At 37.5% G+C, this 26,433-nt stretch overlaps 1 protein-coding gene across 1 annotated transcript in view; it reads right to left on the bottom strand.

Annotated features, from left to right (window-relative positions):
- LOC127935017 (gamma-aminobutyric acid type B receptor subunit 2-like) overlaps window positions 1–26,433 on the bottom strand; it is a 177,992-nt gene that overhangs the window by 25,785 nt on the left and 125,774 nt on the right. Inside the window, exons 8-13 of the mRNA XM_052532601.1 lie at window positions 26,110–26,170; window positions 22,034–22,114; window positions 20,508–20,658; window positions 19,521–19,653; window positions 18,493–18,600; window positions 12,682–12,804 (exon numbers count right to left, since the gene is read on the bottom strand). Coding sequence (XP_052388561.1) covers window positions 12,682–12,804; window positions 18,493–18,600; window positions 19,521–19,653; window positions 20,508–20,658; window positions 22,034–22,114; window positions 26,110–26,170 — 657 coding nt within the window. The remainder of the gene's footprint in view (window positions 1–12,681; window positions 12,805–18,492; window positions 18,601–19,520; window positions 19,654–20,507; window positions 20,659–22,033; window positions 22,115–26,109; window positions 26,171–26,433) is intronic.

The following is a 26,433-nucleotide window of genomic DNA, read 5'->3' as shown; positions in this document are numbered from 1 at the left end:
TATTTAATGTGCAAGACTTTTTTTTTTTTTTACAAAGGCTGTCTGAATTAAACTGACAAGACAAATATTTTGTAAATACAAAATCACATACACGATACATATAAAAATGTTTAAGTGACTGTGATAAAAAGCCTGTTACCAGGGTTACAATATGTTATTAATAGGTGTTTGCTTCAGAGGCCCTTTGAAGCCCTTTGATGTGGCCTTGTTCTGGCCCCGTGGAGCTGTGCATGTGAAGGGCATCAGGGGCCAAAGACCTCTCTGATGTCTTCTTTGCCTTGCCCACTTGCTTAGCACAAACATCTCTACCAACACACACAAACAAAAATAATTATGAAAGAAAAGAAAGAAAATACATTTTGGCACTTTAACAAATCATAACAATTTCCAAGCACCTCTTGCATCATGCAAAGTTCTAAAAACACGGTCTTTCTTTGTTTTTCTACAATCTTAATAACAGAAATGGAAGATGAACAGAGACAAACACTTTCGCTTTCTCTCTCTCTCTCTCTCACACACACACACACAGGATTTTGATTGGCCCATCCCATCACAGCAGTGTGTTGTGGCATGCAGGTTAATGAATGTGCAGATGGCAGTCAGGAGGTGGGCAGCGCCTCCCTCCACTCCATCTCCCCTCTTCTCTCGTTCTTCACGTCTCTCCTTCTCCTTTAACATCTCATTTATCTACTTTATTCCCACCCTGCAGAGCTTCACAGCTCACTCTATGATCACCTGCTGTGTATTGCCATTTCACGTGTGAGTGTGTGCATCCTGTAAGCAGAAAGCACGAAGGATTTCACAGCTTTCTTAACAAGGGAATCGCCAGGGCCTTCACAATAGCGGTATTACTGCTTCCTCAATCAGGGGAGAGACGTTACTGGGGAAAAAGGCAGGGTTAAATATGTTCGGTGGGCACCTGCAGCGTGGATTGCGGAAGCATGAAATCTCAGGCTTAACATGTCCTGAAGGACGGAGGCTCTGTGCGGGACAGGGCAGGAGGGCGGGGCAAGGAGTGGTGATTAGGAAGGCAGCCATGCATGAGCGTGTCGAGGAGGACGCAGGGGAGAGAGCAGACTCGTGTAAGTGACTGGTGTAGGGTTTAATAGTACCATATGGTTTACATCTCCGCTCACACCATGTCTTTCCTCCAGTGCTCATGTGCGTATTGATCCTGAGGGCACTTCTTCCCCTCCTCTTTGCTCTTCCTCTCAAATCTCTCGGTTTCTGGACCGCAGAGTGGATGGAGGCCTCTGTGGCAGACTGATGCTGATAAGAGCAGGAAGCAGAGGCGCTCTGGGCAGAGATGGTAGACGACGTTCCCACCACACTGAGATATTGATCTGAGATGTTCATTGAGTTCACTAGGATTGTTTTTAGGGAATAAACAGGCTGATTGCATGCAGTAATTGCTTTAAGACTAGACAGGTAGAAAGATTCATAAAAAATTAAACCGTACAAATATTTAAAGTTGCACTATTTAATATTGACAATTAGTAGTTGAAATTGGTACTGCAGTCCTAAACATTTTCCTAATTTAAAATATTGGAGAGAGTTTTTTCTAACGCCCTAAGTTTTTTCTAAGTTTTCCTCAGATTCAATCATCATTCAAGTTGCCAGATTGAGGACACACAACAGGAATGGGCACAGTTGTCAATGGAAGGCAACAATCCATGTTGATGAGCTGATTTAATGTTTTAATATTCCTTGTTTTTTTAGATGGATGCTGTGGGTCTTTAGGTAGAATCTGCAATCTCTGAACCAGTTTGTTTGCTTCCATGGCTGCAAAACGCTGTGTTTTCTGCCAACTGGCATCCAAGGGTGTCAAAATACTACTGTGGAAATTGGCAGTTGGAATCACACAGATAAAAATAAAAACAGACATTCCGACACAGAACACACATTTCAAAGTTGAATGACTGGCTGTAGTATTGTTTTTCAGAGAAACATGTATTGTGAACTTAGCATGCTTACTAAATATCTGCAGACATGTTATGGTATTTTTGTGCTTTAGTAAAATTACATAAAGCACCCACTAACAAGAGTGCTGTTGTGTATTTCAGCTTATGCCATCATTGAAAATAAAAAATAAAAACAGCTGGCATTCAGTCTTACACAGACCCCTTGGAGATACAGATGCTGTTAGCTCTCGTAACATTTAGCCTGCCATTCGTAATCTTGTCTCTTGCCTGCCAACATTTGTAAATACTGCAGTTGTGAGTCTGGTCAATGATTTTCAATATGAACTGTTTAGCAGCAGTTTGCGAAGCAGCTTTTGGGAGAAAATAAATTCAACTGATAAGCGACATCTGTGCTTCTCCACTCTGGATAAGCACCAGCCACCACTGCACACATCAGAGTCTTAAGGCCTCTAAAATGTAATGAACTGTGGGGCACAAAGAAACACACGTTCCCTCACAGCTGCTGACAGATTATGAGTGTGTCTGAGCAGCAAATTTCCATTTTCTGTTTCTTGGACTGTGCAGTGTATAATTAAATGACATTTTTGCATTTCAGTAAAAAATGTGAGTGGTACAAAACCAGCCACCATGATGCTAGGCTGTTCTAAAATTATGCTAGGGCATTTCTGTACAGTTGGTTGATAGAGCATTCTAGATAGTTGCTAGGGTGTTGCTATGCATTTGTTAGGATGCTCTAGATGGTTTCAAGGGTGTTGTTAAAATATGGTTGCTCCGGTACTGTTATATATAAAATCCAAATTCAAATGTATTTATAATGCACTGAATAAAACAACAACATTGACAGTTACACAATGAGCAGAAGACAACTTTTAAAAAGGGTTCACATCCATATAATTATAAAAGTAATAGAAAGAAACCTTAAAAAGACAATCAAAATACATCTTAACTAGGACCAGAAGAGGCATATGGTACTAGCAACCTTTGCACTCATCTATGATTGAATGTTTTCAATTTACTTTTAAACTGAGTCCATACGTCCCTAATATATAACGGCAGGCTGTTCCATAATTTAGGGGCAGCCACCGCAAAAGTGTGATCCCCTCTAGATTTCATTTTAGACCTGGGAACAACTAGAAGATTCTGTGACTGAGATCGTAGGGATCTTATTGGCTTTTGTTCCTGAAATAGATCAGCAATATAAGATGGAGCTGTGCCATATAATAACATTTTGCAATTAATCCTAAAAGAAACAGGCAACCAATGCAATGATTTTAACACCGGGGTAGTACAGTATGATCTAATTTACAAGTGCCTGTGAGCATTCTAGCAGCCGCATTTTGGACCATCTGCAGTCTGTCTAAAACTTTATTTTTAGAAACATAATATAGCCGATTGCAGTAATCTAATCTTGAGATGACAAATGCATGAATAACTTTTTCCAAATATTTCTGGGATAAAAAAGGCTTAATCTTAGAGATCATCCTCAGTTCATTTATATGCTTGTTGAATTTTAGTGCTCTATCCCCAAATTTTTTACTTGATGTTTCCTAAAGGGGCTCAGGGGACCCAGCTTAATTTGAACTGTGTTATCAAGTTCAGAGGGACCGAAAATAATCTCGACATCATTCAGACTCGACTGCTATTTCCATGGCAGTGGAATCATTTGACTTAAATGGTACATACTATTGTATATCGTCTGCGTAGCAGTTAAAGGACACACTGTATTTTTGCAGAAACGAAACCTAATGGGAGCATATAGAGAGAGAAGAGAAGCGGTGCTAATACAGACCCTTGAGGTTTACCTCATGATAAATGTGATGAAACTGATGTACACTCACCCATACCAACAGAGAAACTTCTATTTAACAAATAGGATCTAAACCAACTTAAGGCATTTCCAGAGATGCCAGCACACGTATTAAGTAGTAAGATGAGAATATGATGGTCAATTGTGTCAAATGCTGCTCTGAGATCTAAAAGCAAAATTGCAGTCATATTACCTTGATTGATTGCCAAAAAATTGATTTAATAATTATGTTTCTGTGCTATCATGCTACTTAAAACCTGACTGAAATACTTCACAAATATAATTTTCATCAAGGAATGACTCCAGTTGAATAAGAACACTTTTCTCTAAAATCTTGGCCAGAAATGCTGAGAACACTCTTATCAAATATTAATTTTTTCAGTAAGGACTCAACTACAGCGTGTAAACAGTAAGGGGGCGATCCCTGAAATAAAACTTTTATTTATTACAGAAACTATACATGGACTGGCCGTTTCAATGATTTGCCTTAACAGAGATGTCAGAATAATGGATATTGAGATAAGCTAAAATTCAGAAAGCATGTCAGGGGTTTTTGGTACAGTCAAAGGCACACGTGTAGATTGCTGTATATGATTTCAAACTTCTGATATTCGACAAACAAAGAACTGTATAAATCTTTCTCAAAATTCAACAGATGTATCGGCAGACACCTTTAATTTAGGGTTCAAAACAGAGTAAATCTTTGAAAAGAAGAACTCTGGGATTTTGGTGATTTTTTCCAATAACATTTGCAAAGTAGCTTGTCCTAGCAAATTTCACAGCTCGTTGAAATTTAGACAGTGTTTCTTTCAACATTTCATAAGTGATTTGTAACTTATCTTCACACTGTCCCTCTGCAAGGTGGATGCTAGGATGTTCTAGATGGTTACTAGGGTGTTGCTAAATGTTGATAGAGCACTGTTATTGAGTTACATTGCTAGGTGGATTCTATAAGTGACGTAAAAAAGCGAAGATGACATACAGCCAAGTATGGTTACCCATACTCAGAATTCATACTTCATACTGAGTCATACTCAGGGTTCGGTCCCTTGCTCAAGGGCACCTCAGTCATGGTATTACTGGACCGAGACAAACTCTCTAACCACTAGGCCACAACTTCCCCATATAATGTTCTGGATGTTGGTAAGCAGTTGATAGGGTGTTCTAAATGGTTACTAAGGTGTTGCTAGGGTGTTCCAGATGGTTGCTAAGGCATTGCTAGGGTGTTCTGGATGGTTGCTGGGGTGTTTTGAATGCTTGCTAGGTGGTTGCTAGGGTAGTGTTTTTGTTGCTAGCTAGCCCAATGTCTATGTGACAAGACTCTTCAACTTCGGTACTGGAATGCCCCGCAGAGACAGTGTTAAGGCCAAAGGGTTTTTTGCGTCTTTTATGATCTTCCACATGAAAATCATAAACTTTGAAAAGTAATAGCACTACAAACCACAAATGTGAGGCGGGATGAGTTACATGTCAAAACACTTACAAACAAGGGCTTCCAAAACAGCTAATTAAGTACTTTTACTGGCTTTGGCTACACCTCACCATTTAGCAGACTGAAACTTGGGAGTCCCGCAATAGGCAAACGAGAGAACAAATGCCACTTCAGCATGTATTTACCACGGTAAAAAACACAGACAATGAAACAAAGTTTCCTAGCAATGACGACCATGCTGTAGTCTAATGAGAAAACAAGGCAAAACACTTACAAACTGCTGTCCTTTTCTGTTGCTCGGCTGTTTCAAAATCCGAAGCAAATATAATCAGAAGATGCAGCAGACAGGATCACAAATCAACCTGACATCCAATTCATCACCATGATGGTAGCCAAATAAACCAACACCCACACTTCAACACTACCACTGCTTTTTACAATGACATGATGTATGGATGAATACATACATTAAGTGTCTCGTTTCAACATTGGCCTCAGGGGATGGAGACCACTAGGGCAACCGTGAAAATTTCTTCAGAAGAGCTGCTGTGACTCAGAGAGGGCAGATCGTATGATCGCTGCTCTCTGGTTTGTGTCAACCAGCTGTGTGTGTCATTATGCCCAGGTGGGTTGGCACCCAGCCAGCTCCCCTGCCACCGCTGAGGGTTTAATTAGCTGTGCCTCAAGGCTGTGGAGTCCCGGGTGCCTCAAGGGATGGGGGGAGTGTGATCTATGTCACACGCTAAGGCGTGACGTTGACCAGCCATGACACCGTCGTTTAGGTGAGATTAGCCTTGAGCATCGCCTTTTCCCATGGGACGAGGAGGGAAAAGCATCTCCTCAAGGACTTGAGGAGTCATTGCTGCTGTGAGCCCTACATCTGTATGCACCCTGCCACCACACGGCTGATGTAGCAAGAAAGATGTGCACACGAGGGAGCAGAATGCAGTTCATACTGCTGCCCTCGCTACACTAATGAACAGCCTGTCCATTGCCCCATATGAATGTTATAAGAACCTCATGCCGTTATTTTAAAACTTTTTATTTTATTTTATTATAAACACATTTACTCAACACTTTCTTAATAGTAGTGCTAAAAGACTCACCTGTGACAACCAGTTGTATTAAACAGCCCCATAGTTTCATAACTTCACATCATTCATGCAACACAGCAAAATAAACTATATTTATTTATATTTATTTAAAATCAAAGTTGTTAGATTGCGGTCTGATTGTGATGATATAATGTAAAGGCAGATTTTTCTTATGCGCTGGCTGCACAATAAACATGAATTGAAACATTATTCATAAATAGATTAGTCAGTTCTTATAATAAATTATATATCATTCATATGTTTGAATGATATGTTTGAATCAGTCTGATGAACCCTTTACTGAATGAACTAACTGAATCCATCAGAACGGTTATTGAATAACCATAGAAAAGTCTCAGAAACTCACCTGTTATTGGTTTGAACCAGTCTGACGAATCCTTCATTGAATGAACCGACTGAACCGCAAGTCTTTCAGTCATATCTGACTTGACATAAAGCGGTTTTGTTTATTTAAGGTCTGTAAAGCATAGTGTAATTATCAGAAAATAAGTATTCAAAATCATTATAATTACTAAATTGTTAGTAAATTGTAGTTTTTCCAAAATTATTTAAAGCATACAGTATATATAAAAGAATTAAACTATAATTCAATTATTTAATGTTTTAACATGTTAGTAAATTTTTATTTTATGGATAGTAATTAGTGGGGGGATTGGGATGAATCTGGGATAAATTTACTATGGAAATTTGGAAGTGCTATATTAAACTATTAAGGGAATTAAGGAATCTACTTTTTCTATTTATTCTGTGGGTTTTACTACAAATACTAATGTGTTCCTAGTCACTATAAACTATACAAGAACTATGGCAAATACTTCCCGGTAAGAACTGCAGCATATTTTCCCAAACACACACACACAGACACAGAAACATGCATCTGTGTGATGTCAGTGCTTAAAAACAGCTGTAGTGGAGGCACATGGAGGACACTGAGATATTGCATTTGTGTGTTTCTCTCTCCATCTTTCTTTCTATTACATGCCCTCATGTTCACTCTCAAAACACACACACACACACACACACACACACATACTAATGGATTTTCTTCTTTGTAAAAAGGGAGCTGCAGAGCTGAGTGTAATGGATCTGTCTGGGGCCGTGATTGAGAGTGTCTGTTCAGGACCAAAAGAGAGAGAGAGTGAAGGAGAGACAGAGTAAGAGACAGAGACAGAGTATTGTTCAAGATTTCTCTTTTTTTCACATTTATAGTATGGTAGCAATAAGACATGAAATGATGGGGAGTGATGAGTACCTTTCGGAGTAGGCTACTTGAGATGTCTGTATTGTGTCTTGCTGTTTTTCTTTCTTTTCAATGTCTCACAGGATCATTATTAAATGCCCTGTTACAACAGAATTCTAAACATGAGGCATATTTTGTCTTGTGGGAAGATTCAGTGAACATTTTAAAGACCGTGCACTCCATTCCATTCAGTTGCATCATGTATGATCATGTAAAATCAATGTTTTAATGCTCACTCGTTCTGCTTGTGTTGGGTACTCATGCCCATCTCTGGATAACACTGCAAAAAATCAGGTTCTAAGTCAGAATTTCCATCTTATTTTCTACATGTATAAAACAAGAAAACGAAGCAAAATACGAGCAAAATAAACCTCACTAAAATTAGTTGGATTGGTGCTTCAAAGATAAAACTGGGGTAAGAAAAATGAACATAATTCTCAGCAATTTAGATAAATGTACCTTGTTTTGAAGAAATGTTTCTTGAGTACCACAATGGTTTCTGTACAATCATGTGACACTGAACACTGGAGTAATGGCTGAATTATACCAAAACTTCTAGGGTGAACTGAGGATAACTGGGCTCTTTTTTTTTTGCCACAGAGACATTAAGAGTTGCCAAACTGACCTGAATTCACCCTGTTGGCATGTCAGTGTGTAATAAATGGGCTTCAGAGAGCTCCAAATCTCTTGAAGCAGCTGCATAAACAACCCCATCTTCAGTGGCAGGGGTCTCAGGTCCTTAAAAATCTGTATCAGATGGCCCTGATGGACAGCGCTTCTTTCTAAGTACAGGAATCCTTGATACTGTATAATTTAGAAGGTCTCTAATTGGTAAATTGCATCCCTCTCATGCTCAATCAGCAGACGCATAGCAATAATGAGCCGAGAGACGGAGTCTGCTTATCCAGACCACATAAATGCAAAAGACAAAGGCAAGACATGATGATTTAAGGGAAATGGAGAGAGAGAGAGAGAGAGAGAGAGAGAGAGAGAGAGAGAGAGAGAGAGAGAGACACTTTCTTGGATCACAAACTGGATTTCATAAAGCTTAGCGGTAATGCCCAAAGCACATGCATCTAATAGGACCTGCCACATTAAACATTCAACAAAGACACATTCAGGATTATGTTACATATAAACTCGATAAACTGCCATCAATCATCTTTGGCACCATTAGCAAAGCCTCAACCAGCTCCTGCTGAAATGACTGATGGGTACAGCAGACAATAACCATGTCCACATGATCCGGTTGCTCCTGAAAGCAAGGTTTCCTGCTGTTTCCTCACAGATGATCAATTGAGGAGTCAGGTAGGTAGCTTTTCAGCACTAAATGACCCAGTTTGTTTTGTTGAGCCACTGATTCCTGACAAACCAAAGCCTTTAACATAAAGAGTCTTACAAGGCCTTTCAGATTACTGAAGACACGCACACACACTTCTGCAAATGTCCAAACACATCATACACAAAACAGGCTGAGGAGGACACAAATGGACAGATGGGTTTTTATCCCTGTGTTACGAGCTCTACTGAGACATTCTTAAACAAAAGTGAATAAAAGGATGTTGTTGAGAAGCTGAGAAAACATAAATAAAAAAAAAGACCTGTCCGAGGGTCATGTCTATGCTAGTAAAAACCCCACTGATTTTTGAGTTGATTTTCTTTTCTTTTCTTTTGCATTTCTTACCAAAACTCTTGTCTTTGATCATTTAGCAGGAGTGTGTGTGGGTCATTGTGTAAAACCTCAATAGTAAAACCTCAAATCACCAGTATTTTGAGGAACGGCAAACATTATAAAAAAATAAAAATAAATAATGACTGGATAAATTAATAAATACATTTTTTACAGCTATTTCTTTTTACTTTCATTCAATGTTGGTATTTGAGCCACTTGAAGTATACACAAGTCTCTTGTAAAATGTGGTTCATAAAAGCAAAAGCTTGTGGATATAAGGTCATTATCTCAATATAAAATGAACAGAAGTCGATCAAATGTACCCAAAATGCTATGTGTGCCTATTCATTAGATCCTCTGCTAGCAAAGTGGGTCTTCCCCGCTGTACAGTCAGAGCAGATCTCAGCACACTCCAGACCTGTGTCTAAATCACTCCATAATGGAAGCACACATGTTTAGACCAATTATTTCCTGTATTAAGGTTCCTCATAAAATAAGCATTTGCACTTGAAAATCCTGGGGACTCATGGCTGTCTGCTTGTCCTCAGTCTGAAACTGTTATTTTAACACTTCAGACAATTTGACAGACGGCTCACTTTCACTCAGGAAGACTAGGCAGAGAGAGAGTCTTATTTCATGGAAATGTGTTCCTGTGTTTTCTGTGTTCAGAAATCTGGACACAAAATGGGCATATCATTTCATCCATCATCATATTTTGATGGATTACTGTTGCCATGATTGATAGAAAATGTACACAAACATCTTTTTTTAAATAATATTCATCTGCTTTCTAGAAGCAGGAATGGCTCACCATTAATTACATGGGTAAATACAGCTGACTTTTGTGAATAGGGTGCTATAATGAGCCAAATTTACATAGCTTGTGCTAAAAAAAAATATGACAATGACTTAACTTAAATATTCACAGTGGAGCAATATTTTGCAACTGGATAAACTGTATTATGAGTGCTAATTGAATAAGAAGTGAGTTTTTAAACTGGAATATTGCATGAAAAAATGCAAATGTTTTGTGAATTCACCCTCAGAGTAAAAGTATTTATTCTTTTGATTTCGAGAATAGGAGCATATTAATCTACTCCAAATTTGTGCATTTATTTTGTACAAGATACACTGAACATCTTACACAAATTCTACATACTTTGCATGTCATCATGTGTGTGTATTTCTAGGTACCTGTCATTACAGCGCCTGTCCAAAGCCTTTGCCTGTATTTTTGTCTAGGGGATCAGCAGTGACAGCACTGATTTATGGGTGTCAGAAACCTTTGCTGTTGCCATGGCAATGCCACACTGCAATACTGTGTGCAGGCAAACTGCGCTTGCTGCAGAACAGGACCGAGAACGGTGAGTGTTGCAGGGGAAACCTGCTGAATTCTAATCAGCCCCTCCACAGTTTGTCCTTCATCAGACCAGAGAAACACTTAGGATATACATTGAACTTGTGCTCCCAATCTATCTCTATTCTAGAACACATACCAATATCCACAAGGAGAAACATTTTGTTTGGCAAGCTACCATTATTTAAGATCTGAAAATCTCATTTTCTCTGATCCTTCCGTTTGTGGGTAGTTGACAAACATCATGTCAATGAACTTTTATAATTACAATTTTAGGATCAGTTCTACAGATATTTAGTTGTTTCATAAATCTATATATTTATGTGATTTGTTAATGTTAGTTTGTGAAGCTCTAAACACAGAAGTTTGCCTCACATCAATGCTGTCCGCTGCACTCAGATCTGTTTCTGTTCTTCTGTTTCAAGTTCCTGACAGACTGTCCACTGTAATTGTCGCTGGCCTCACAGACATTACTTAATTTTAAATAAACACTACTCAGTGTACACAACAGTGAACAATGGTTTATTCCAAAGCCAAAAGTCATGTAGCGATTCTTAAAAATCACATAAGCTTTAAAGTTGCATTGGCACTGACAGGGATTCAACTGTTAATGCGTTGCCAAACTGCTGTACTGCTGGTTACTAATAGTTGTGCTTAACTCAACAATATCAGGGCACAATAAATTTGAAATTCACTGTACCCAACAGTCACTGCTAAATATTGGCATCAGACCACTGACTTTCATAGAAAATTCATGACTTTTAAACTCTTCATTAATAATAAATATCTATCCCTATGAATGCCACTTAAATGGCTTGCTTTAAGCCCAAATAAATGGTAAAATGCAACCATTTGACCTCTAAGAAATTCTTATGGGCTGAAATAAACTACATATTGTATACAGTAGAGGACGGGGAAGACGAGGAAGGAGAAGCTCATCTAAACACCCTAGAGTGAAGGGAAATTTTATGGGCCCTGTCCTAGCATCAATCAATCTGCGCTAATCTCCCTGCCGAGAATTCTCCAGAGAGACAGCGCTCATGATTCCATCAGTGTGATGGCCACTCAGCCACATCACCTGTTAGTCACTAGACGTACTCTTTAACACACTAAGAACAGGGATCATACACCTCTAGAAGAGACAGGCAGATGAAATGGAAAGTTGGATGTCATTGAAAACATGCCTTTAAAGGAATAGTTCACCAAAAACGAAATTTCTGAAGTGTCTGTCCTTCCTTTGAAAGTCCAGGTAACCAAAATGAAATCCAAATGAATCAAGTAGCTTAATCCCAATTTTGTTAGATTTAATTTAGGTTTTTTTAATTATTATTACAAACATGCATAAAGCATACCAAATATGGTTAACATGGATGCTTAAAATAAAAACTTAAAATACTCTTTCATATAAATTAATTTTACAATACATTTATGGCATTTTTGTATCTTCAAAGTTGTGATAATCTGACGTTAAATTGAGGCACAGACAGCTTTCAGGTTCATTAAAATACCTTCTTAATTTGATATTTAAACATGAACCAAAATTACAAGTTTTGAAATGACATGATGGTGAGGAAATTATGACAAAATTCTTATTTTGGGGTAAACTATTGCTTTTAGTAAAAAACACTACAGTGCACAACTACGTACTGTACTACAGAATCAGGTCTGACATTGTCCATTTTACCTTTGCTTCCAGCTCAACACATACAATCATTTGCGACAGTGTCTGACTAAATTCTATGAACCCACATGACTAAATGCACATGACTAAAGCAAGCAGACATTCCAAATGTCCAGCCTATTTTGAAGCCCTGCTCAACAACACACTTCCCTCTCTGTGTGTCAGCACGGGACAGGCTCATCCAAGTGTCTTTTTTCCAAACAATTGTGCCAATGTCCCACATTCCAGCTGGCCTGCGTCTCCAACCGCCATAGATGTGGGGGCGGTGCAGGACATCTTACTTCCTGAACCAAAAATAATGCAGACGGTAATAAAACCTTGGCCGCTACGTACTCCTCAATGATCCCAGCTCCCTGTGACTATGATTTAATTGAGATTGATTAACCATTATGACCCGGTGAAGGGATTCTGCTGAATTGTTACGTACAACATTAATAATAAGCAATCAGACTCGCCTCCAAGCTGTACTCTTCCACAGTTCTTTTCAGGGGATCCACGATCTGCCAGCATATGAGGATGCACAAATCAATCAGCAACATCCCACCCACGATGATAAAGAGCTTCTGGTCCTTGATAATCTGGAAGAGAAAAAAAGGAAAAGCAATGGACGAGGTGATTAAGGGATGAGAAAGACCCAGAGATGGGAAGAACCATCAATGGACTGTTCGCTCAATTCAAACACACGATCTTCTCTAGCATTCTGAACCTTTGTGGATGAAAGCCCTGCTCCTGTCTGATCTTTTTCTCTTTTCTTCTATTTAACAGTGGTTGACCTGAACAGAACCCAAATCAAAGGAAAGGTCACCATGAGGAGGCCTGCGTGTATTCTAGAGGAATCAGACGGCGGGGAATGGACAAATTCTTCCATGATTCAGAATAAAAACGCCAACTCGTTTTGATCTGATGTCTTTTGATGGCTTACCAATGGTAAAAACCATGCGTCGTGGGAAACAAGGAGTTGGTGTGTTATTCTGTGACCATTGAGCAGATGCTCTTTATCTACAAAAAAAACAAAGGTTGATGGTTTCATTAAATGGAAAGACATTTGAAATAACACAGGATCATGATACTTCAGAACACATCAGCACCATCACTGAAAGCAATGCCGTATGACCACTGATCTTCACTTTATTGCACAAAATCTCCTTTCATCTCGGCAAACGGAAGGTGATGATGGATCAAAAAAGCGAATGGCAGCCCTAAACCCCACCTCCACATTTTGCAGCTACAAATATCCCCTGAACTTAAGGCAGAGGTTATTTGCCCTAAGCTATTTATACTTGGTGTAAACAGTGGCAGATACTCTTTGCACCTCAGCATATTGGGGATTTGGGACCCTATCGAATGTGGGTTGTTCATGTCTAAAGGTAAATGAAATGTCCTGACTCTTCACACCCCTCTACCAGAGTGGTTTCTTTTGTCAGTCTGTCTGGCCCTACCAGGCAATGGTGGGTGGAGTTCGTGTAAGTAGCCTCTGCCAACAAGATTGCAATTTGCACAAAAATAAATGTAAACAACTCAGTGTCTGTTTAATCAGAGGTGCAAAAATGGCAAAAAAAATGGAATTTGCCATTGGTAGTACCACACCAAACACAAACCATTGGCAGAGCCATTAGTTGACACGACAGACCAATTAAAGCGATAGTTCACCCAAAAGTGTAAATCCAGTCATCATTTTCTCATTCTCCTCATGTCGTTCCAAACCTCAATGACTTTCTTCTGCAGAGCACAAAAGAAGATATGCACAAAACCGCCTCAGTGTCTTTTCAATGAAACTCAATGGGGTCCAATGTTGTTCATTATATGAAACAAATAAAAAAATAAATAAAATGTTTTGTTGCTTATAATTTCCGTTTTGTGTTTTGCAGAATAAAGTCACACAGGTTTGGAACGACATGAGGTTGATTAAGTAATGCCAGAATTGAAATATTTGGTTGAGCTATTCCTTTAAACAAACACTAACACAAATAACTTAATTATAGACAACCATGTAAATTAAACTGGGAAGTTGTGCTTTAGCAACAAAAGAATGACACACTTCATCTTTAATGTTGCTAATTATGAGCTTGTAACCCAACATTTAGTTTGAAGACACAATAGCTCTGCTTAAGCTTTTGTATTCACAATTCAAATTGCTCATCATTTGTACAAGATTATTGCTGCAGGTCTACAAGAGCATGTGGTGCATTAGTGTCAGACTGTGTTTGTGCTCAGTCTAAGTTATGCAGGCCATCATGTGCTTGTGTCTGATTGAATTTACAGATGAACACATCTCTGATGCCATCTATTTGTGACACTGTGTGTTCCATAATGTAGTCAGAGTCTCTGAATGTTGCATGATGCAGTATGCAAGTGCGCATGCAGGTTTTTGCCATACAATATTGAATATAACTGTGTATAAATGCTGTAAAAAGAGAGAAATCAGACTGATTTTATCTTGAAATAAATTCAAGGCTCAATTCAATCTAAAAAATGTGTGTGAACTCACCATCAGGTCTTTTAAGCTCCAAAAGGAATTTGTAAAATCACTGCAAATGTTTTCAAAAAGAACTCCATTTGACCAATGCACTATATACCAAGCCTGAAGTCATATGATAGCTTTAAGTGACAAACAGCTATTTACTTAACATCTAGACATCTATTGAGAGAAGTACCATTGACCAATTCATGAAAGAGTCATAATTTGCAAGGAAATTCCATACACTTTTGAAGAACATCTGAAGTGTTTTTGTACATGTGCTGAAAGTTAATTGGTCCAAAACAACAATGGGCAACCTTGGTATTGAGTAAATGTTGAAGAATTATAGTTTTTGGCTGAACTATCTCTTTAAGACTATCTGTGGTCCAACTCATTTTACAGAAGATAAACACATCTTTATTCAACTAAAATCTACACAATAGAAACAACTAAACAAGAAACAAGCATGACTGTGTGTAGTACAGTTATGCATGTGTATTTGAGAGTTTATCTGCTCCATCTCCCTTTGTCCCTATATCAGATTTAAATCTGGCAGAGGCAGATGTACGACCCATCGAGGTGACTGACATAGCCCTCGCTGAGCCCCGAGGCAAGAAGAGACTGTTACAGGCCCCTCGGACTGCCGGACCTGCATTGAATGGAAGCTGATTTGTAATGGGCTGTCCGCGGAGTCACATACTGTGAGACTGCTTCTCAGCTTAATAAAAAGATGGCACACCCACATGAACACTCACAAAACACAGTCCTGACAGCAGCCTTGGCTTTAGAGTGCTAAAGCCCAGCAGTCCATCACTGTATGGAGCGGGAGTCAGCTCACTACCAGCTTTTCAGTTTCAACAGTTTTAAAAGTAAAGCTTAAGACTTAAATATTTGATAGAATTGCTTAATAATCACTTGGAATGTTTAGTTACCTCAAAACCTTTATACTTAATAAACAAACTTTAACAAAAATACAAGTTTTGCATTTCAGCATTTAAAAAGCCTTTGCCTAGTTTACTTAGATTGTAAATATGTCTTAGAAAACTGGAAAAAAAGCTAAAGCTATGGTAATCGGCATGCCACAAATGCTGCCAATATTGTAAAATACGAATTGAAGCAGTTCTGTAATTGGTAACCGAAACTAAAACTATTAATATTATTTGTTGACTGAAAAAAATTTGATATAAAATAAAATATAAATATTAGAAGAAAACGTACCTTGGCGGATAAATGAAATAAAATAAGTTTAAGTTGACGTAAAAAAAGTACATTAAAAAATTATTAATTAATTAAAGCTACTGTACATAGAAATATTAAAATAAAAAAATAAAAAAAGTTAAATCAATAAAAATTACAAACGCATATAACAAAATTACTAATATCTGTAGGGTATCAGAATGAACCAGACAAATTAAAGATTTGATCGGGAGCAGGGTTGAAACATGAGGAGCCGAATTCCACAGAAAGGCTCAATACAACCGGATGTTGTAAATAAAATCTTAACGCCAAAAGTCGCAAACCAGTCCACTAACTAGCAGCTTGAACAGCTATCAACATTAGAACAAAAAAACATTATTGACAATTCCAATTCGGAAAGGAGATTGTCAAATTTGGGGCAAGTAATCAAGAATGATGGTCAAAGAGATGAACAGCATGACCGTCAAATGTAAACCAATGATAGTAATCACGATCACAGGCTCTTTGGATTGACTTCCCTCCACTTAGAAGAAAAGAATCAAACTGAAATTCCTTTAAAGGGACCTTTTAACCTCTGGTCTCCACAGAACATGTCCTTATGTCAAAGAATGGCACAGAAACAGTCTTTTACAGATGTAGATGCACCAAAATGAACTCCGCATTGTCAGACAAAACCATGGGCTTCCCACCCAAGACGGCACTTCAACGACTACTGAAACCCCCATTTTCGGCGACAACAAAGGGAACCCCTTTACACAGTAAACACAAGTAACGTACCTTCAGACTGAGCTGAACTGATGTATCTAAAATAATTTTAACCTCAATGAGGAACTCTGTGCGAGGGTTATTTAAGCGATTGATGGTTGTTCATGACTATGCAATTTCACGTATTGCATTAATTCTGGCTTTTGTTCACACAGCGCTCGTTCCGGGACTGAACCCGGCAATGTTACTAGGTACCCGACCCGGGATCAATCCCCGAATCAATCCCGGGACGTGTTTGCGTTCACACATAAGGTGACCCAGCAATGTTCCTGCAATTTTCCGTGTCCAACATGCAGTGTGAAAGGGGTTTACAAAGCAAACAAAAATGATAATAAAAACTGAAACTGAAAATATAATATAAAAGCTAATTCAAAATATTAATAAATTCTATAAAATAACATTGTATTGAACCTGGAAGATTACTTTGAAGTTATGGCTAGTTCTCTGCCTTACCTGTCTTACTTTCTCTGTTTATCACTCTCTGTCTTACTTTCTCTTTCTGTGTATGCTTCTCTTGATCTCATCCTACTGATTCTGACTATAGCAGTGGAAGTAGCCTGCAAACTCTATAAATAAACATGGCCAGCCATGGCTAGCCATCCTTTACAGCACTGTCATACGGTATCAGCTGCTTCACTCGCCCCATTCTTACACTGCATTGAAAAACAAGAGCAACGAGAGAAACAGTGTATGAAAGGAGGTCAGTGTGCATGCTTGAATCTGTTGTGTTAAAGAGTTGGATGCGCTTGTGCATGCGTAGCTATGCCCCAAAACGGTTCCCACACAGACGACTGAAGACTTTCTAACAGAGCAGGAAGACGCTGTTCTTTAGAAGAGATCAGAGATTCATTGGTTAGCACTGGCAGTACTGGCTGATTCTGGATGTGTCAGGAACCTGAGCATGGAGACAGCTAAATGACCCTAAGTGAAGACAGCATTTCTATATTTTAGCTTTTGGGCAGTGAAAAAATGAGACAACTGGCAGCTCAGTGGCAACGCTGCTTTTCCATGATATTTTAAGCATGGAAATTGTATCTCCTTTTTTTAATTATCCCTCTCTTTCATTGTTTCTCCATCTCATTATCTTCCTCTCCATTCCCACATTCATGTATAAACTGCAGTATTTTTCTGTTCTGTTTTTGCCATTATAATTCTTCTAAATCATAACCACCATTTAAATGCACTGAAGTGTGACCATTATGTGTCAGATGACAAATTATTCCAGTTACTACGTGTTCTGCCTCACTGGAACCCAATCAGTTATGCCATATGACTAAAAGTAGACACTAGAGGTGATAATATACACTGCTGTTCAGTTTGGGGTCAGAAAGTTAAGAAAATTAATACTTTTATTCAGCATTGATGCATTAAATTGACCAAAAGTGACAGTACAGACATTTACAATGTTAAAAAAGATTTCTATTTCAAATAAATTATTTTCCTTTGAACTTTCTATTTATCAAATAATTATCACAGTTCCCACAAAAATATTAAGCGGCACAACAATTTTCTGTTTAAAATGTAGCTGCCTTTGAATAGATTACATTTTAAAAACTGATTTAAAATATAACAATATTTCACAATAATACTGTTTTTTTTTTTAACAGTATTTTTGATTAAATAAATGCAACCTTGGTGAATATAAGAAACTTATTTAAAAAATGTAAATATTGATGATGATTTGAAATCTTTTTTTTTGGTTTGTTTGTAAGATCAATCCAGTGTAACCTGCAAAGATACAGTGTTTTAAGACCAGTTAGCATGCAATGTCACTCCATGATGCTTACCTTTAAGATGTAAATGGTGCAGTGTTGTATCTGACATGCTTTGAAAGCCTATTTCTCACCTTTTTCTTCATCTTTACATTCTTGAAGATAGCGTGCACTCTCCAGGTCTTTGCAAACATGGCGCCAAACGCTGTTGTGTAACCCACAATCAGGATCCATGTACGGACCTAAAACATTAAATGTGAAAGTAAAACAAGGTTGCTAAGTTGCAAAGTTACCAAAGGTTCTTCTCAGCACCGAAAACCTAGAATCTACAGAATACAAAGCAGCAGAAACTGCAAAACCATAAAATCTAATGATCCCATGTCCACTATCGAAAAGTAAATTGGGTGCCAGGGTGTGTAGTGAATTCTGTGGAAGTTCCCGAGGCATATTTTTTTTTTTTTTGTCCTTCCTTCATCTTCTGTCTCTCTTGCTCTCTCCCACAGATCTAGTACTCTTTATTTTGAGCTCCTCTGGCCTGGGAAAGAAAATCTCAGCATGTAAAATGCAGGAATCAATGAGGATGGCCTGCTGGCTTGGAGACATTGTTTGATGCCAGTTTATGGAACTGCAGTGCTGTTTCTGGATCTTGTTTGAAGATCATGCACTTTGGACTGAAGCGTTGATGTGATTTCATATGATGCATTGAGCACTGTTGTGAATTAATTTTGTAAATTAAAGTAAGTCACCAAACCAAATTGTGACACATCCAATCATGCTTACTCAGTTTGGTGACAGTCTGAGAAGCAGAGGTGAAAATTGTTCATATTCAGATACAGAGGAGACCAGGGCTAGTTGTCTAAGGAGAACTTGTCTCAATCTTTAAAGGGCTTTGAGTCAAATGTCCAGTTGCATAAACGCTTGTAGTCTCCAGCCCTGGTTTTGCATGTTTAAAATACCAATGTTATAAATTAGTCCTTTATAACAATGATTATCAATGTTCTTCACGCTAAAATCATTATGCTTATTATTGTGACAATTTATCCATTATAGCTGTTTGTCGCCAGAAACAAAAACTGAACGTTTATGGGAGTAAAAAGTGTAACAACTAACCCACAGTCTACCTTTGTTCACATCAGATTCACATAAATCAGTCATTACTCACAGTACAGAGGGTCTCAAATTCCTTGTCTGACACAAAAGATCCATCCAGACCAAAGAGGAAAATGGAGGCATACGACAGCAAGCCCCCCAGAATGATCAGGTTGTTCATATAGGGACTCGACATTTTGATCAGCCTGCAGATGGAGGGAAGCACACAACTGATACATTAAATATTCGCATTTCATTTATTTTTAACTATTGCAATTAAATGTGCATCTACACCTTTGACTGTATCCTACACAGCAGGATCCAAAAGTCTGAAACCACTAGCAAAAGTGCCTTTATTTTGCACTATTGTAACAATTTTATACAAATTTATCAGAATTTATCAGAATAGGTTTGAAATTAAAGAACGTCCTCTGGGAATCAACAATTTTTTTGAATAAATAAATAAATAGATGTGCACATCCAAAACCCAAATTGGGCTCAGGTTCAGGACAACAGAAGAGCAATAAAAAAGAATATAGATACACAGATAAATGTAAATAAATAAATAAATAAACATTTATTTTAAAAATAAAGTAACAGCTGTAAAATTTGAAATATTATTACAACTTAAAATATCTTTTTTTCTTTTATAATATTTTAAAACATAATTTTTTTTTGTGATGGTAAAGCTGAATTTTCAGCATCATTACTCCAGACTTCAGTGTCACATGATCCATGAGAAATCATTCTAATATGCTGATTTGCTGCTCAAGAAACATTTCAAACATTATACTTTTTCCCCCCCACGATTCTTTGATGAATAGAAAGTTTAAAAGAACAGCATTTGTTTTGAAACTGAAATCTTTTGTGACATTATAAATGTCTTTAATGTTACTCCTGATTAAATGAATGCATCCTTGATGAATACAATTATTCATTTATTTAAAAAAACTAAATCTTACTGACCAAACTTTTTCCTATCGTTTAAACTTTTGAACAGTAGTACTTTTGTTCGTTTCATTCCTGAACGTTTCCTTTCATAGTCTTGCTCAGCACTGACCTGTGGTTGCGGTTTTTGATGTTAAAGAAGAGAAAGGCTCCTGCCATGAGCATGCCCAGGATAGTGATGGTAGACAGGATGCTGTAGAGGGGGACATTTATTTGCCGGCGCTGCAGACGCACAAACGTCCGATCCTTGGGCGGCTCAACACCTACAAGAGTCATGATGGTTCACAGTCAATTAGTCTCAGAGTCACATCTAAGAACGTCACCTCTGAGAAAACTTTCAAAATCTCCTAGGAAGACGCTCCTGTGTAATTTAAATGACTAAGGCTTTAAAATGCCATGCCAACTAGAGAGCGAACTGATGGGGTTATCAAGGCACTAATGTGACATATTAGCTCTATTTCTGCACAAGGTTACATAATGTTTGTGGACGGGTGGTCATGATGTAAGATGCGATTAGATCTTACATTATAATGAGAAGTTGGAAGACAGTCAAGCACTTAAACCAAATGAGTCACCAAAATGAGTCAAAGAGTTTTTTGCATGGCTTGCGTCTTGACAACCTGGGTGTTTTCATGTACTACAGTGAGGCTTTACTGCTACTTCCTCAAAATAAGAGTCTTAACCATAATGGTTTAGACTCTTTTTAAGCCGAATTTAGAAAACCCAGTTCAGTTGTGGTCAGTGTTTGAACTTTTTCCACCACTTAACCCTATAAAGCTCATTGTAACCCTACTGTACCACATTTAATATACACATTTCTATAGACTCTAAATTAACAAAACAAAAACCTGTTGTATACCATCTATGTCTACTGATCCATAGTTCACACTTTTTAAGGCTGTAAAAGGCTTTTCAGTACCTTTATAAAAACAAACTCCCCCCTTCAGATTGTGGTACATGTCTGTTTACTGTGAAATATTTACTGATTTTTATAAAGTAAACATTAGAAAAAGGTACTATATTGTTATTAATATTTTGAGATGAACACTTACTAAACTGATTTTCTAAAAAAACATCAATGGAAAATCCTGGTAAAATATCTTTTGAGAAACACTTTCTTGGTGCAATCACCATTAAATCAAATTAGATTATATGTTTTGCATATTTTTGCTCGAGTATATTGAGTGTTTTTTTTCTCCCCCGGTTTTAGCCCCATATCATATACTATTTGAGCCATAATGTATCAAATACAATACTCAACAAAAACACATGCAGATTTTCTTTTATTATTATTATTATTTCTTTAGGTTCAATAAACTGTTCCATTTAAATATATATATATATATATATATATATATATAATAATAATAAATTCTGGCTATATGTAAGGCTTTACAGGGTAAGCCTGCCAAAAGATTTCTCTTAACAAGTTCCATCAGAGGCAGTTTGAAAAGAAAAGAAGGGATTATAGGAAAAAACCAAAGAATGTCAATGTGGGAAAACAAAAATACCTCTTGAATTATTCAGATGACCACACATGGAACAGTGAGTACACAACATTGGCAGGCGTGTGAACCTTCTGTCCCTCGCTCACTCAAATGCTGACCCACAAACACACACAAATGGGGCTTTTCCTACCTTGGAACCTGATGGTGTTGTTGATGAGGTCCAGTACATCTGCAATGGCATTGTACTCGCCCACCTTCACCTCTTGACCCTCTGTGAAAGACAGCAAAAACAATAGGACAGCGGCGATAAGAGCAGTGTGTTCAAAGCCGACGGCCCCCAGAGAGAAACAAGACAATAGACGGTAAATTTAGTTTCTGTGCACTCCACTGCAGAACTAGTCCAACAGATTGTCCCAAAACGCTCAGGCTTATGTTGACCTGAAAAAATATGTAAATTGCAACCTTATGCATTTGCACATCCATTAAAAGGCACCTGATTAGCAAATCTGCAAAAACAATGATTTGAAACAATCTCACTAAGAAAAACTGCTTTACTTTACTCAGAAAACATAACAGCTTCACTGACAAGGACGCAGTTTGTGAATTTTTGCACTTTTTGTTTTGACAAAACATTCCTTTAAATTTAGTCAATATTTAGACTTGTTATATTTAGCCAATTTTACTATGAATTAAATGGAAATACAATATTATCCAAAAAAATATTTTAGTGCAAAATATGACATACCCTACTGCTCAAATGCTTCATTTATTTTATCAAAAATACATTAAACATTAATAGTGTGAAATATTATTAGTTTATTGTTTAAATTAATGGTGCTCAAGAAACATTCCTTATTATTATCAGTTGAAAACAGTTGTGCTGCTTAACTACCGACCCCAAACCTTTGCATGAAAATATGTATATGAAAACATGACAATCTGCCAAACTGTACAAAAACAAATAAACATTCAGTACTTAATCTAATATAAATAGAAAGCATTTAAAATGAGTCAATTAACCAGTTTTCAAAAATACACATTTCTTCTTCTAAAAACACCATTGTAGTGCAGTGTTTTTTTCTTTTTCATATAATTATCACCATGATGCGTATTTTTTGTTTTGTTTTTATTATTGCTGATGAAATAAAAAGCCAAATACCACTGACCTAGGTATTAAAGACAAAAACAGGATGATTAGGTCAAATTTAAGGTTCTGTGTCCACAGATGCAATCAAATAAAGCTAAGTGTCAATAACTTCCCAGCAGAACAAGACTTAATGTCAGAGGCCAAATACAAAGAAAGTCTATTCCAAAAGCCATTTTAAAACTCAATATTTCTCCCTTGTGTGCGCTTCACAGCTGCTCATGTATTGACTGCTACACTCAGAGGGAAGAAAAGTCACTTAAAATCAGAGAACATGGGACATAAGATATTTATCACTTAGCTCCTGGATATACTGTATATGTGTGTTTCCAAGACTGCTAATGCTAAACATTTACTGTATGAGTATGAATTGAGATGCCAACTCATATTCACCTGATGGTTTCAGGTTTTTCCATATAACTGCTGTGGGTTCAGCCAGGCCAAATTTTAACGTGAATAACAATTTAAACAGTACATGGTGGTACCCAACTAGAAGTTTAGTGCTCTAGACGGTCTTGCTTTGTCAGGAAAATCACTGACTATGAATATTCAGCGCTATCCGTGTACATGGTTTTGCTGTAGACAATGTCATCGTTCAGGTTCTTTAACCATGAGATCAATGGGACACTACAAAGACAGCAAGCATGTAAACTAATAGACAGTGTTCAGTTATTAGTTGTCAATTGTAATGACTTGAAAGATTGATGTTAGTCATGCTTTGTCAAAAAAGCATTGAGAAAGAAACAGCTGAGCCAGAAACAGTTCTTGCCAGGAGGTCATTGTCAAATAACTAGGTTAAGAAACGGCTCTGAGTGTCTTGTCCAGATGGTTTGGTGTGTGACGGCAGTGCGTGTGATATAGGATCTGACAGACTGAGACTCTAAAGATGGATGGCAGGTTCAATTGAGGATCAGAACCTCTCTAAATATTCAGCCTGGGCTATCCCTTTCTATCCTTTAACAGTGAGGGAAGAAGAGAGAGAGAGAGAGAGAGAGAGAGATTGGAAATGTTGAGAGAATTAGCAAAGCGCCTGATTGTGCACTGCAAAAATCATACTCTAAACAAATATTTGTGTCTTATTTTCCATATAAAGTATCTAAATTTACTTGGAACTCTCACAATTTTATTTTGTCTTACTGCACTGGCAGATTTATTTATTTAAGTATAAATAAGTAGCACAATTTAGAACAATAAACAAAAAAAAATCTGCCAGTACTTTAAGATAAAATAAGTTTGAAAATAAGTGAATAAAATTATTAGCAGTATTGCAGTATTTTTTTTTTTTTACTGGTAAACAATTTAAAAGACTAATTAAAAACTCATTAAGAAATTATTTTTGTGTGAATGATAGAAAGACTGAGTCAATGTGTGATTCAGTGCATGACTCAAAGCACAGTCATTTAATGAATAAAGTGAATGGGTGAAAAAGTGAATGATTGAGCCAATTAATGAGCCAAAGTTGAAATATGCTACATAAGCTTTGCCCCAATTTACACTCAAGAATTGACAATCCTAATCTATAGAAAAGTCATAGTCTGGATTTTGACAAAATCATGTAGTGTATGAAGGACACAGACTTTTTTAAGATTCAGACTATAATTCTATCCAGAATATTATACATGTTGACATTCTGAGTCAATTTTAGAATACATATTGCTTTCATTTGTCGTGCATCTCATAACCACCAGGCACATCCTCAGTATTTAATTGAATGACTGCATGAATTTTTATTTATTGTAACCATTTACAAAGTCAACAACTATATAATGTCTAGTGGTTTAAATTCAGATTTTAAATATCATTTAGTATATTTCCAATGAATAAGTGAGTGAATGAGAAAGTCAGTTAATAAATTAGAAAGTAAATAAATATAATATATATAATTATATAATATAATATAATTGCCTACCAGAACACGACTGTGTTCTCAAACAGCAGGAATCCACCTCCAAAGAGCAATGACCGCATTTATTGTTTTTCATCTGTATGCTCTGAGGCACAAGTAATAAATATTAATATAAAAATATTATATTTGGTGGCTTCTCCTACTGTTCTTAGTGATATTTAGTGTCAGTCTATCAAGAAGTGATGATTTTGTTCTCTTTGACTCATTGGATGGCAACTACTGTATGCTTATTCGCAAATGTTTTATGCAATATTCCAATTTTGTTCTTAAGTTAAATTCGCAGCTTTCGATGGAAACCTAGCTTGTGAGAGTGAATGAATATATGACTGAACAAGAATTTGAAAGCATGAGTAAAATAAATGACTTCTGAGTATGAGTGAGTGAGTTAATGTGAGTAAATAACGAGAGAGAAAGAGAGCGACTGAGAAAATATTAAAGTGAATGAGAGAGACAGAAGACAGAAGGCACAGTGATAAAGTGAGAACCCCAAAGAAATAAGGAGCCCAAAGCAAGCTTACGCTTTGAGCCAGTGTGAGTTGTGATTGTTCTCGGTGTAGAAGGAGACGCTCTCTAGTGCACTGCTAATAACAGAGTCTCCTTTCTTTTTTACAAGTTTTCCCTGACTGCCATTCGCCTTCATATTGACAGACAGTTCAATCACTCCTCAGCCAAACAGTCCTCCGATCCTGCGGCCTGCTTACAAATACAGTCTGAAGAGGTGATGTAACACACTATGGGGGGAGCCTCTGTGCTGCAGCAGATAAGACTGAAGAGGGTGTGTAACGCTGGCCTGCGGCTGCTGTGGGGTGTGAGGGGGGAATCCCTGCTCCGAGATTAAATCCCACAAACTAGAGTAAATCTCCCCTGCCCTCAGGACACACACGCACACGCACACGCACACGCACACGCACACACACACACACACACACATACACACATGGATTAATCACATCAAAGGGTTGAGAAGGGGAATTCTCTGACCCCATTAAGCGCTGATGCTGCCGCAGAGCATGCTGACTATCTATGATGTGATGTATGGCACAGTCTTCATGCTGAGATATTTTTCTCACATATTCTACTTAGTGACACTATCACAGAGTGAGATGTTCACTTAAGATGGGGGATGATCAACACTGGCTGAAGGACCAACATTTGATCCAGCATTTCCTATAAAAAGGCTTGTTAACAATGAAAAATGACCATCCAATGGACTTACCTTGAAACTGGGTGAATTTTATGGTTCCCATACGTTCCCCGTTCCTGAACATCACCTGACCCTGCAGAAGCACACAACGAACAACCTTCACAAGAGCTGCTTATCATGTGTAAAGAGACAGTTTGCAGAAATCTCGATTGCACAGTTGAGATGATTAACATCATGGCACATAATCTGAGTTGGAGGGATTTATCTTACAAGGATCGATTTTCCATCTTTATGCCATATCCTTCACTCTTGGAACAGCAACAAATTGGGAGTGTATAGTTAGTGTTATAGGTCTATCACAGTGCTTGTTTTTAAGGCCTTTTATTAGATTAAAGA

The sequence above is a fragment of the Carassius gibelio genome, chromosome A19 (assembly GCF_023724105.1).
Source record: "Carassius gibelio isolate Cgi1373 ecotype wild population from Czech Republic chromosome A19, carGib1.2-hapl.c, whole genome shotgun sequence".
In the NCBI taxonomy this organism is placed as follows: domain Eukaryota; kingdom Metazoa; phylum Chordata; class Actinopteri; order Cypriniformes; family Cyprinidae; genus Carassius; species Carassius gibelio.
This window is presented reverse-complemented; position numbering and strand designations above follow the sequence as displayed.